The sequence below is a fragment of the Ochotona curzoniae genome, unplaced genomic scaffold (genome assembly GCF_017591425.1).
Source record: "Ochotona curzoniae isolate NIBS_2020 unplaced genomic scaffold, NIBS_Ocur_1.0 scaffold_3208, whole genome shotgun sequence".
Classification (NCBI taxonomy): domain Eukaryota; kingdom Metazoa; phylum Chordata; class Mammalia; order Lagomorpha; family Ochotonidae; genus Ochotona; species Ochotona curzoniae.
This window is the reverse complement of record NW_024467106.1, coordinates 16,608,491-16,622,331: the sequence shown is the minus strand read 5'-3', so window position 1 is coordinate 16,622,331 and position 13,841 is coordinate 16,608,491. Positions and strand designations below refer to the sequence as shown.

Sequence of the window (13,841 nt, the reverse complement as noted above, 5' to 3'; positions counted from 1 at the left end):
TTAAGATCTATACAAAACCTACTGGAGAGGCCACCAGAAGGGCCTTAGCTACATCAGATCTTTACAACACTTTCCCCAGACCACAAGGGAGGCAGGTCCTTGTTGCACAGGGTATCAGAGCCTCAGCTCAGCAGAACACATTCCCTAGGGCCCATGGCTGGGCCAGGAGGAGGTGGACCTGTGCCTGACTTGCCCCTACCTGACTCTAGACTCTTTTCTTCCCCCATAGCTACTTCTTTTTGGCTGCTGCAATCTGCCTGTGGTCAGCCACACAGCTCAAGAGCTTCCCTGTTTATCTCTTCCCTCCACACTCTCCTGGGCACCCAGACTCCCAGCATCCCTCACTGCTCTCTTGGCTTCTGCCATGCATCCACTCCATGTGGGCTCACTGCTGGCCAACCATATTCTTAGTCCTGCTCGTGCTCTTCCCTGCCTCCTCCCGGAGCTTCTGTCTCCTTCCTCACCCCTTTGCCAACCCCATGCGCTGGGCCCCCTGTGCTCTGTGCATCTCGACTCTGCCGCCTTCTGGCCCTGACCTGCAGTACCTGTGTGAAGCACCTGTCTTTACCTCCCCGCGGGGACCCAGCCTGGGACCCAGAAAGGTCCCACAGAGAGGATCGGCCACCCATTGTGCACATGAGAACACTGAGTCTCAGAGAAACTCACGCAACTTAAAAGTCATGAGACCTGGTCTTATTCTGACCGGCAGGTACCTTTCATTTGTTTGTTAGGAAAGTGATATTACAGAGACACAGCAACAGGCCTGGTCACTCCATCTCACATAAGAAAATAAAGAGTCAGCCCCACAGCACGTGTCTGGCTGCTGTCTTGTTGCTTTGTTGTAGAAAACAGCATTGGGTAGATTTGCCAAATATTTGTCAAAGGTTGGACATTGTACTCATCTATTCTGTTTTCTCTTATGTAACTCTAGGAGATGAAGGAACTGTGTTTATTCCCAACTTGCAGATGTAGAAACTGAGGTGGAGAGGTTAGAAAACATCCCTAAGGATTGTCCACTCACAAGTGGGAGAGTGGGGTTTGTGCTCAAGCAGCCAGATCGCAGCACCTGCCTTTGACAGTGGGTTTGCAGGACTGTTTCCAGAGACATTAGGCATTCTTAAGGAACATGGGTCCGTGGGCAGAAAAACCACTTTGCCCTCCTCCCCTGCCCCCAGTGGAGTATCTCCCACTCCCACCTTTGGAATTGGAAACATGGTCTCCAGCTACACTCAGAGGATGCCATGGTGTGGGATTCAACAGAACAGGGTAGCACTGTTTCATGGCCGAAAGCTGGGAGTTCACACTGTGTCAGAGGTGGTGAGGAGGAGGGACCAGGCAGGTACCCAGGCAGTTGCCTGTGGCAGCCAGCGCTGGGCAGAGCAGGAAGGAGGTTGAAGGGACAGAGCCCTGACTGGATCCAGACCCTCTCTGTGCCAAGATGTTGAGCAGTGCAGGAGGCATGGGCTATGACCTGAATGGGCCAGGATGGAGACACTATTGCCTAAGTCCCATTTCCAGCCACGGGAGAGGCTGGAAACCCAAGCCAGACTTGGAACCCTGGAACCATGAGCCTGGGAATGCCTGCAGGGTTCAGTCCCTCCATAGCCCTCTCCCCACTTTAAGGGGGAAAAATATCAAGACATGAGACCAGGCCTCTCCTGCCCCCTACCCCCACCAGCCCTGCCTTGTAGGAGTCTGGTCCCACCAGCCTTAGTGTGACCATAGGTGCGAGAGCTGCAGGTTCCTGGCTCAGGGCTCCTCTCTCTGTACCTGGGACATCTGGGGGCATATGGTTGGCAGGCATACCCTGGGTCACACATTGAGGGTCCATGCCAGTGCAGACATCAGGGGAAAAGTTGCTGACTTGTCCTATGTGACTCTAGCCTAGAGGTCCCCTAGACTCAGACCTGTATTGCCATGTAACAGTTGTCCCCCAAACTCAGTGACTAAGAGCAACAAGTGCTGACTGTCCCTGTCCTGTGGTCAGGTGTCTGGATGGGTCCCTGGCTCTGGGTGTTGGTGAGGGTTGTGTCTCACCGCAGGCTCATGCACATTGACAGAGTTCAGTCATGCAGAGCTGTGAGGCCTTGGGTCACAGCCCCTCCCCAGCTCTTCACTGAAGCTGCCATCAGTTGCTTGCCTGCTGTGGGGAGCAGCTGGCAACATGGTGGCCAGTGGCAGACAGCAAAGGAGAAACCGCCTTCCCTAGTCTGGCACTCAGATCATGTAGGGTGTAAACACCAACTGCGTGAGCCCTGTGTCTTAAGTTGGTCACATACCTCCTTTCCTGCAGGCTCCCGGACATGGTCAGAGAGACTCCTCCTGTCCTAAGGCCTGTGTACAACGAGGGGCTGCCCCTTTCTTGTGTTGTAGGAGTGAGGAATTGCAGGCGAAGACCTTTGCCTTGGCACACAGTCTCACCCAGCAGGAGGCAGCCACAGGGATTGTCACCCTTGCCGCATCACCTCAATGGAAAGTGGAGAGGACCTGATATGAATTAGGCCATCTGGGACTTGGACTGGGGAGGGGGGGTGTCCCTTCAAGGCTTGTTGGTCACTGTGTAGTTTGGGTCTCCCTCTAGGACCCCGCATACCTCCATCCAAGACCTAGGAACCCCAGGAGTAATAAGAGCTGGTTGAGAGTGAAAGCTGGGGCAGGCCTGAAGCTGGATCTGCCCCTCGCAGTGTGACTCACTCAGGGAGGAACAGCTGGGTCACTCCTGGAGTGCACTGGGCCCTAAGGACTCAGACCCTGGACTCGCTTGCCACAGCATCCCGCAGCTGGGACAAACGGGACTCATCCCATCCTTGATTCCAAAAGCCAGTGAGCTGGCCACAAAGCTCCTGTCCTGGGTGATGGAAGCCTCGGTAACCCTGTGTGTCCTCCCTCCCTCGCAGACAATTTCAGGTACACATGTGACATCTGCGGCAAGAAATACAAATATTACAGCTGTTTCCAAGAGCACCGAGACCTGCATGCAGTAGACGGTGAGTCAAGCCCCTCACTCCCTGAGTCATGCCCAGGATACCCTGGCTGGGTTCACTGGACCCCAGCCCATCCACCTGTCCCCTCCCACAGAACCTGGGGGAAGAGGGTAGCCCCGCCACTTCCATGTGTGCTTCTCTTTGAGTTTGCTGTTTATATGGGTCAAAGTATAAGGTCATATACCATGTCATTTAACAGTTTTAATAGAGCCTTTGCATGCCCTGGTAAAATTAGGTTAATTTTTTTAAAAATGAATGATGGTACTTTGAACATCTTAGGCTACAAAGTTGGAAATTAGAATAATTTTAGATATTTGTAGAGTCTTAGGTATTCTAGAAAGAGGGTCTTGGGCTCACAGAGGATCCTGGGGTCCCCACTGTATCTGACTTCTCACCCCAGCTCACTCCGAGCTGTGACAAGCAGGCCCACGCCTGTGGCCACTGCCCACCCTTCCTCTCACCTGCTCTTTCCCTCTCCTCCCAGCCTCTTTCTCTTTGTTCCTGTTCTGGCTTCTGCAGTGCATGCTGGGAGTGCCGAGTCAGGTCCGGGCAGGGAGCTTCTGCTTGCTCTGGGTTGTTCACTGCCCTTACTAAGGATGGAGCATTGAGGCCTCGGCTGCATCTCCTCCTGGGGCCCTCTGGTTTTCCATGGCTCCCTCACTGGCCTGAGCAGCCCCACTGGCAGAGACTGTGGTAGGCAGGGATTAACAGTCCTCCTATTTGCTTCTTTCCTTGTGCGGTCACCACCTCCCGCCTGGGCGCAGTGTTTAGTGTGGAAGGAGCCCCCGAGAGTCGGGCAGGTACGTCCTCAGCGGCTGCTCCCTCCCCTGCTCCTAGCTGGGCTCCTGAGTTCTAGGTGTCCAGGATGCTGAGTGCCATGTGTGTGTTCCCCTGCAGACCCCTTCGACCAGGGTGTTGTGGCCACAGACGAGGTGAAAGAAGAGCCCCCGGAACCATTCCAGAAAATCGGGCCAAGTATGCGGGACTCTCTGGGGCTGGGTGAGGACTGACTGATGGGGAGGCAAGGCCAAGTGTCCCTCCCTCCCCGCTGGGGAGGTGCGTGGCCTTGCTCAGCCTGCAGTAAGAGCGCCTACCTGCAAGCTGAGCCTGTCTGGCTGGAACTTAATATGTTTAGGAGCTGCAGGCAGCACAGGGTCAAAGTCAGGGCTATGAAAGACACCCACCTCTATGCCATCTGTGTGTCATGCTGTGCCCTCCAAGGCTGTCTGCCCATTTGGCCATCAACCTTTCCACCTGTAGAATGGGAGTGACACTCCCTGAGGAATTGTTGGAGGATTAAATGAGATCATGGCTGTGAGCCACTTCTTAGCAACAGTGCCTGGTACATAGTAGGTGCTTGGAAGGGGACTGCCATTACAATAACCAAAAGGACTTAGCAGCCAGGGAGCCCACCCAAGGCAGCTCCTGTAGGCCCTCTTTTCCTTGTCCCAGGATACCCCATGAGGGTGGGAGACACACAGTGACCTTCCTGCTTTGGCCATCTCATCGCAAGTGTTGTGGGGACAGGTGGTAAACAGGACAAACATGACTCTATCCTCGGTCAGTGACAACAGATAAGTAAGCAGAGTGTTAGTAGCACAGAAGTGCAGAGAGTTGGGGAGCTGGGCGAGAACCAAGGGAGTGCGCAGGGAATTAGCCCCTGCACCCCAAGAAAAGGCAGAAAAGTGGCACTAGTTCTGAGAATGGAAAAGTAGAGTTGGGACCTCAAGTGCCAGATGGCACCCTGGACTTTGGGAGTGAGCTGGAGAGGTGACCAGGTGGGAAAAGGAAGAGCAGGGTAGCTGCTGAGAGGAGTCTAGACTGGAGGCACCAGTGGCCACGCCAGGCGAGTACATAGGGACCACAGGTGAATGAGCCTTACCTTTTACAGCCCCACAGGATTTCATATACCTCTCTGTTCCCCAGTCCTCACTTGCTGGCCATCCAGGAGAGGGCCTTCTTGTCTCTCTTATTGCATGGAGCTAAGGCAGTTTGCAGAAATTCACAAGAAACAGCAACAAGCAGATGAGTGAAGGAAGGTCCGCAGAGCTGAGACATCCTTGGTGGTCCTCGATCAGGTGCTGGGAAGGGCCCATCGGGTCCCTGAGAAGGCTTTCCTGTCTTCCTGCACTGTCTGCCATGAGCAGATGCTTCTCTGCTTCCTTCTGAACTCTACTTGGAGTCATTCAGGACACTGAAGAGCAGAGTGTATGGAGAAGATGGTGGGCCCAGGGCTTGTCCCATAAACCTCCAATAAGTTCCAGCAGTGTTGGAATCAGCTTGAAGAGAAGGGAAGTTCAGCCCTCGACAGGAACACTGCTGTGAGTTAGGCCCTGCAGCTGTGGGTCAGACACATGTCTGGCATTCGATGGATTCATGGTGTGTGGGAGAGACAGGTCCAGGAAAGGGCTGGGGGACTGTGCTCACCCAGCCCTGGCCCCAGTCTACTGGCAACCCCAGCGAGGCCTTGCCCTCCTGACTGGGGCATTGTCATTTAAAAAATGGGCTTTGTTATCAGAGTGGCTTGGAGGTAAACACTGGTGTCCCTGTTTCACCAGCCATCCCTGTGTCCCTCTGGGTATTCTCTGTGTCTTCAGTGAGATGGGGCCGAGAACAATATGTAATCTCCAGGGCTCTTGGAGGACACATACACACAAAGGGTTGAGCCCAGCTCCCGAGTCACTTGGAGTATGATTGAGGGACTCCCTGAGAAGCAAGAGGTTTTTTGTTTTGTTTGTTTGTTTGTTTGTTTTTGATTCATTTAGTTTTTATTGGAAAGGCAGATATACAGAGAGAAGGAAAAACAGAGAGGAAGATCTTCCATCCGCTGATTCACTCCCCAAGCAGGCACAATGGCTAGAACTGAGCCAATTCGAAGCCAGCAGCCAGGAGCTTCTCCTGGGTCTCCCACGCAGGTGCAGGGTCCCGAAACTCTGGGCCATCCTCGACTGCTTTCCCAGACACAACCTAGATGGGAAGCAGGGCCGCTGGGATTAGAACCTGTACCCATATGGGCCCCTGGTGCCCAGGGTGAGGGCTTTAACCACTACGCTATCACACTGAGTCCTAGAGAAGCAAGAGTTTTAAGAAGATCTACCTTTATTTATTTGAAAGGCAGCGTTATAGAGAAAGACGGAGAGAGGACAGAGATCTTCAGTTTACTGGTTCACTTGCTGAATGGCCACAACGGCCAGAGAATGCTTGGCTAGGCCAAAGCTAGGAAGCCAAGAATTCCAGCCAGCTCTCCCAAATGGGTGGCAGGGGCCCAACCACTTGAACCCTTCACACCTGCTTTCCCAGGTGGATCGTAAGTGGAACATCCTGAACTCGAATTAGTGTTCACATGGGATGCCATCATCACAGGCAGTGGCTTAACCACTATGCCAGCACCAAGGGTAAGAGTTGTAGAGACAGCCCAAATGGGTCTCAGCTCTAGCACTTAGTAACTATGTAGTGTCCTACAAGATCTCGCCTCGATCTAATGTACAGTTTCTTTACCTCTAAAGTGGGTGGTGACAATACAGCTCACCTTGTTGAGATTGTCACAGGGTGGGGTGGGGACGGGGATGGGATCAGGAGGGAGGGAGGATAAGATGACATCATATATGTAAAGGGACTGGCAAAGTCCTTTCTACAGGGCCTGGCAAACATGGAATAAGTGATAACTGTTAATGACCAGGAAGACACAGAGCGAAGGGGCACTTGCTGTGTGCATGTTGTAATGAGCTCTGACAGCCAGACCATGCTGGGGCCCAAGAGTCACTCATAGATTAAGGAGTGTGGTGCTGCAGTGAGAAGGTTACATCAGGGCTGGCTGCCAGCAAGCTGCCAACTTGACCTGGCAGGGATGAAGGCCTTGGCAGTGCACGGCTGCCCCTTTGCAGCCCTCCGAACTGCCCTGAGTGGTCAGAGTGTTGCTCCTGGGCTCCTGTTGCTTGTAAGCAGCTGAAGTAGCCCCAGGTCAAGAAGTGCCAGGTCAAGCGCCATGGATGGCACAGGGTCTGGTTGTGCCATATCAGGCCCTGTAGAGAGCTGGCCATTTCTAGCTTACTGCGTAAGGAGCAGTTTCTTCCAAGAACTATGAGTATTCTGTATAACAAGAAAAAGAATGGAGGAAATTCGCAGGAAGAACATGTCTCTGATTACTGCGCAATCTGTAGGAATTGAATCTAAGAAAATGTAACTAGCCTTGGTCCACTCAGGAGCAGTAATGAAATACCACAAGCCATGGAGCTGATGCCATGATGTCTGGAGGCTGGCCGTCAAACTCAGTGTGGTCTGGGGGCTTGCGGTTGGCTACCTTCTCATGGGACTCTCTTAGCTCTCTTCTTAAAAGGGCCCTCCCCGAGAGGCCCGTGCCTGCTGTCGTCCCCTAAGAGTGCTGGTTGGAGTCCCTGCTTTTTCACTCTTTCCAGCTCCCTGCTGATGTGTGTGGGAAAGCAGCAGAAGATGGCCAAGTTCTTGGGTCCTTGTCCACCACCCAGGTGAAGCTCCTGGCTTTACCTTGGCCCATTGTGGCCATTTGGAAGAGCAAACCAGCAGATGGAAGATCTCTATCTCCCTCTCTCTCTAACTCTGCCTTTCCTTTCTTTTTTCCCCCTTTTTTTAGAAATCTAATGGACAATAGGGAGCCCATTGTAGGCCACTGAAATTGTAGTACCAATGGGACAGAAGCAGTATCCAAAGATCTACTTGATGAAAATGTGCTTTGCTACAATGAAGGGCTATTCTATTGCGGATTTAAAGGGCTCATCACATGTCAGCTACAGTCAGAATAGAAAGACCCTTAGCTAAATAGATCATAATGGCTTTGTAAAACTATAGACACCAAAGGAAAGGATCTAGATATTCAGACTTGGAAAGAAAAACAAGTTGGGCCCAGCGCAGTAGCCTAGCCACTAAAGTCTTCACCTCGCACATGTCAGAATTCCATATGGGCATTGGTTATAATCCCGGCAGCTCCACTTCCCATCCAGCTCCCTGCTTCTGTCCTGGGAAAGTAGTCAAGGACGGCCCAAAGCCTTGGGACCCTGCACCCGAGTGGGAGACCTGGAAGAGGTTCCTGGCTCCTGGTTTCTAATTGGCTCAGTTCCAACCATTGCGGTCACTTGGGGAGTGAATCAGCGAACGGAAGATCTTCCTCTCTATATATCTGACTTTTCAATAAAAATAAAAAATAAATCTGGGAAAAAAAAGCCCTACATGGTTATTCAGGGTATGCTTACCTCAGACCTTTGTAGTACTCAGTGTCAAGCAGATATATTTTGAGAGGGAAATATTTTAATCTGAGAACAAATTATAACTAATATGTAATACAGGAAAGGGCTCAAAAACATGTTCTTTCTCCCACATACCCATTTCCAAGTTACTTGAAAAGAGATACCAGTTGGGCCCGGCACAGAAGCCTAGTGGCTAAAGTCCTTGCCTTACATGAGCCAGGATCCCATTTGGGCACCAGTTTGTATCCTGGCATCCCTGCTTCTCATCCAGCTCTCTGCTTGTGGCCTGGGAAAGCAGCAGAGGACAGCCCAAAGCCTTGGGCTCTGTGCCTACATGAGAAAGATGTATTCATTTTTATTAGAAAGATCAGATTTATGGGGCTAAGAAGAAACAGAGAAAGATCTTCCATCCACTGGCTTACTCCCCAAATGGCCATCGTGACAGAAGCCAGGAGCCAGGAGTTTCTTCTGGGTCTCCCATGTGGGTGAGGGTCCCAAGGCTTTTTGGTCCATCCTCCACTGCTTTCCCAGGTAGTGGAGCAGCCAGGACATGAACCAGCACCCATATGGGATCCCAGTACTTGCTCTGGGGAGGATTAGCCAATTGAGCCACTGCACCAGGCCATTTTTTTGTGTTATTCATTTTTATTAGGAAAAAAAAAAAAGATTTACAGAGAGAAGAGAAAGATGGGAAAAGCGGGAGAATAGTCTTTACTGGAAGGCAGAAATCATCTAGAAATAGCCGATATTTTATGATTTATTCAAAGACACAAATCTTTTACTGAACTTACTCTGAACTCTTTCTCACAAACTCTTTCCTTAACTTGATTAAATCCCTGTCACTGGTTTTCCTGACATTGAGTGCTTCTCCTTGAGAGCACCTGTCCTGACGATGGCTTTAAACGTGTTGGTGTGATGATTTGATCTTCTTTCCTATGTCTGTGTGTGCAAAGCAGATCTGGCAAAAACGGTGACCTGGAAGGATTTCTCACAGGACTTGATTGTGCAGGAGCAAGTTCACACTGTTACGGGTCTTGGTTAATTATTACAGTTGATCAAACAGCTCCGAAACCTGCCAGCAGCAAACATTGTATGTACCCTTCTCAATGGGCATAAATCGGTTACAGAAATGATCGAACTCCCAATTCTAAAAGTTCCGCAGCCCACATCGGTACCTTGGTGGTCCTGTAAGACCGTGGTGTCAGGTGACACTGAGGCCGTTGTCAGTTTGTGTTAAGTACATAGGATGGTGTTTGAACCCTGACAAATTTGCCACCCAGTGCATTTCTTAGGAAGGAAGGAAGGAGGGAGGAAAGGAAGGAAGGAAGGAAGGAAGGAAGGAAGGAAGGAAGGAAGGAAGGAAGGAAGGAAGGAAGGAAGGAAGGAAGGAAGGAAGGAAGGAAGGAAGGAAGGAAGGAAGGAAGGAAGGAGGGAAGGAGGGAGGGAAGAAAGGAAGGAAGGAAGGAAGGAAGGAGGGAAAGAAGGAAGGAAGGAGGGAAGGAAGAAAGATAGAGAGAAAGAGAAAAAGAACTCGCGGGAGTGGGAAGTGGCAGCCCACGGTCACCATGCCCAGCAGTGGCCCGGGTCTGGGCGCTGTGCTGCTTGGCTGCGATGTATGCAGCAGACCTTTGTACGACTCACTGCGTTACCACCGTTCTCAGAAGCTTTCAAAATGTGTATGGTTTGCCCTTTGCCTGCCTCTCAGAATGTGTCCCAAAGAAGTGTGGTGTGAAGATTCAGTGTGATAATCTTTCTTTGGCAAAACTAATGAGCAGACATACAAAATTGTCTGCGGGGCTGTGTATCATGGCTTTTTTTTTTTTTAATTAGGAAAGAATGTGAAGAAGCCTGAATGTCCTTTGGTGGAGGGGACTGGCTCAGCAAGTTCCTAGTCTGGTGTGAACCATTGGAGCCAATCAGTGCAGGGATGTCCATATGTATTGATTGGGCAGGATGTCCACAAAGTCTTGTCAATTGGATACACCAGGTTACAAAGAGATGATTAATCAGGGCCAGCAGATTCAAGGCCACAGGAGGTTCTCATGGAGCAAAGCATGGCCTGGGATGGGGGTGAAGGTGGGCACTTGGGGAGACAGCAGGCTGCATGCTCTGCCCCAAGAGTATGGATACTGCTTTTTGGGGTTACAGATGACTGAATTTTTAATTTCAGATTTATATTTATCAGTGTTTTATAATTTCCCCCCAGATATCTTTAAGAAGAAAGAAGTTAGGCATTGCCTAAATAGAGGTAAAGATATGGTTTACTGGGACCTGAGAAGAGGAAGGGACCCCTTGCTGCCGATGAGTGGGGGCATCAATGGTCTTAGAGCTGTGTGCCTGTTGCAAAAAGACTGATGTGTAGTCTGACGCTGGAGGTCAACTGGGGTCACCTCACCTGTTTTCATTTCCCGAGCACCAGAGCTGAAGGGGGAGCTAGGGAAAAGACTAGCATGTGCCAGGTACTGTTCTAAGCACTTGCCATAGACATTTAATCCTCACTGCAATCCTGAAGATGGTCCTAAGTAGCATCTCCACTTGACCAATAGGCAAGCTAAGACGCAGCGGAGTTAAGTTACTAGCTTGAGCCTACACAGGTGGAAGCGGCAGAGCTGGGAGTTTTAACGAGGCAGCCTGACCTCAGAGTCAGAGTTAATTCTAGTTGGTGGTCCTAGAAGGAGCAGGAGGAGCTTGTTGTGGAGGGCAGGGAGGGGAGGCTAGACATACATAGATGCTTCTAGATGGAGACTGCTTGCCCCTTAACATCTTCCTTTCCTTCCGGAGCAGAAACTGGCAACTACACCTGTGAATTCTGTGGGAAGCAGTACAAGTACTACACACCCTACCAGGAGCATGTGGCCTTGCACGCCCCCATCAGTGAGTACTTTCTCTGGGGCTGGGGCAGAGCAGGCGCATAGAGGAGGGGGGAAGGGGCAAGGGGCAGGGTACAAGCCAACCGGGCAGGGCTCCAGAGCTTTGCTAGGGGGAAGATGGTTTGGGGTGAGTCTCTGGGTGTCTGGGACTAGCCTGAGACTACCTGGGAGAGTTTGGAAGGTCCCCTTTTGACTCAGTGGAATCAAGATCCTCCCTTAGGAGACTCAGAGGCCTGGGCCCATGCAATTTAGGATTAGCAAGGTAGGCATCCCTTGCCCAAGTTCTTCAGTGACCCTGTCCCTGCGTCCTCTAACCACCTTCTGATCTTACAGTCTAAGTAAGTTAGGGGCTAGCCCAGCTAGGAGTGGTTGGTGAGCACCACTGACTGTTTTTTGTCAGGTGGAAGTCCTAGGTATCAGTCCCCAGCAGGAGCATAGGCTTGCTGTGAGCTTGGGCAACCCTCTTTCCACAGCTGCCCACCATCTGTATTTGTGCCCTGGGGGAAGGGAGAGGGCACTGAGGGCCCTGCCCACGAGCACACCCTGGCCTTCTGCTATGCTGATGCTCAGGGTCTACCTGCTAATTCTCCTACTCATTGGAGGAGGTGGGGTAGGGGTAGGGGCCGGCCAGCACTCCACCTTTAAGTCCCAAGTGCAAGAGGCAGGGAGGCCCTCTTCCACCTCTCCTTGCCAAGGGGAGAAAGCTGAAGTCCCAGGGCAGAAAGGGTGGGAGGTGAAGGAGTCCATACAGGAGTCCAGCTGCTTTGGTTTCTCTTAGCAGAAATAAGGGGATCCTGCTCCCCATTCTGTGGATGGGAAGACCCAGGCAGGGCAAGGTTATACAAGGCTCTGAGAGGTGGAGGCACCTGTGGTCTGGGGTGGCCATCACCCTCTGGGTCATTGCTGGCAACCGCACAAGCAGATGTTTCCCCACACTTACTTGGGAGAAAAGGAGGTATGTCGAGGGCCTAGAGGGCGGTGCTGGAGGTTTTTCCAAGAAGCCCTGTCTGCTAGAGAGAGGGGCAGGGCTCTAACGGTCTCCCTATGGGGAAGCTGTTTAATCCTGACTGACAGCAAGCATTGGCCTGGGATTCTCATTCTGCTTTGACCCCTAATTGCTGTGGGGCCTTGTGTCTGCTTCTTGCAAGCTCTCCAAGTCATTCCAGCCCTAGAATCTTGAATACAGACGCGTGTGACATAAGGCACCCCTCAGGCAGGCAGCTGCTGGGATTTACAGGAAGCTCAGTGTGAAATTATTTCACTTCTCTGTCTTTTTGCAAGCTCTACGTGGTCTTATTTACTGAAACTTTATTACAGGTTTTACATACCTACTCTTAGTTTTTCAGTTGTGTTTTTTCAAAGAACACATTATTATTCTAGGAATTTTGTTTTTCTGTATAAATATTAGACTCTTCTTGCCAGTTTCTACTAAAAGAGTGAACAGAGATTTTACTTGAGGCTGCACTAAAACTACAGAGCAACTTGGAAAGAGTGTACATTGTAGTAATAGTGAATCTTTCAGTCCATGAACATGGTATGTCCAATTATTTGTGGTTCATTTAAGTTGCCCTCAGCAGTTGTGTCTTTCAGAATAGAGGTCTTGCACATATTTCATTGGAGTATCCATAAGTGTTTTGCTTTTTGATGTTATAGATTTTTAAATTTAATTTCCTAATTATTTATATATACATCAAAAATTTTGTGTATTGCATTTGGATCCTGCAAATTTACTTATTAGTTTTATTTGTTCTGTGCATTTAGGATACTTCTTTGCACATGATGATGCTATCTTCTAAAGTAGCTTTACTTTGTCTATATTCCTACTAATATTTTTCCTTTTGTAGTCCTGGTTAAGACCCTCTAGCATGAATGGAAGAAATCAATAGATATTTCTTTCTGTATTATTAACAATATGGTTCAATTCCTCAGCCTTAGCTCTCAGAATTTCCATAATTAAGGATTGTACTATCTGAATTAGGTTCATAGGCAGTCCTTATCAGCTGAAGAAGTTGCCTTCTGTTCCTGTCCACTGAGAACGTTTATTGTAATCTGGTGTCATGTGAATTTTTTCCCCTACATCTACAAAAGTGATTCTGAGGTTCTTAGACTTTATGCTGTTAGTTTGTGGATTGTAGGATTTATTTTGCAAAAGTTTTGGTGCCTACGCTTTACTAAAAATATTAAAATCAGGAAGTCAAACCATGAACTGAAGGAAGTTGCAATATTGATAAGTTTCCTCTTTGACAGAAGCAAGGCTTTTTTCTCTGTCCCTCACTTTGAGGGTACTTCCAAGAGTTCCTGGAGGAGGGGCCAGCATTGTGCCATAGGGAGTAAAGCCAACACCTGCAGTGCTGGCCTCCTTTATGGGCATCGGTTTATGTCCTGGCTGCTCCACTTCTGATCATGTCCCTGGTAATGATCTGAAAAAAGCAGCAGAAGGGTGGCCCAAGTGTTTAGGCCCCTGCCACCCATGTGGCAATCCTGGAGGACACTGTTGGCCATTTGTGTGTTTTACATGGGAAGTTGTCTGTGGTAAGATGTTTGTCCAGTTTTTCCTTTGGTTTAACTTGTAGACATTTTTTTGTATATTCCAAGAGATCTCCTTTATCAGACATATGTGTTGTGGGTATTCTCTCCTAATTTCTGGGTTCCTGGCCTTGCCCTGTTCATTGAGGCATCTGAGAAATGAGCCAGCAGGTGAAAGATTTCTCTTTCTCTCTCTCTCTCTCTCCTCTCCTTTTCCCTCCTTTCTTTCTATATCCCTTTCA

General features: G+C 50.0%; 1 protein-coding gene across 2 annotated transcripts in view; it reads left to right on the top strand.

The window, feature by feature from the left end:
• ZNF618 (zinc finger protein 618) overlaps positions 1-13,841 on the top strand; it is a 68,315-nt gene that overhangs the window by 28,995 nt on the left and 25,479 nt on the right. For both annotated transcript variants that reach the window (XM_040963566.1, XM_040963565.1), the window contains 4 exons: positions 2,898-2,987; positions 3,749-3,784; positions 3,882-3,959; positions 10,988-11,077. In XM_040963566.1, the coding sequence (XP_040819500.1) occupies positions 2,898-2,987; positions 3,749-3,784; positions 3,882-3,959; positions 10,988-11,077 (294 nt within the window). The remainder of the gene's footprint in view (positions 1-2,897; positions 2,988-3,748; positions 3,785-3,881; positions 3,960-10,987; positions 11,078-13,841) is intronic.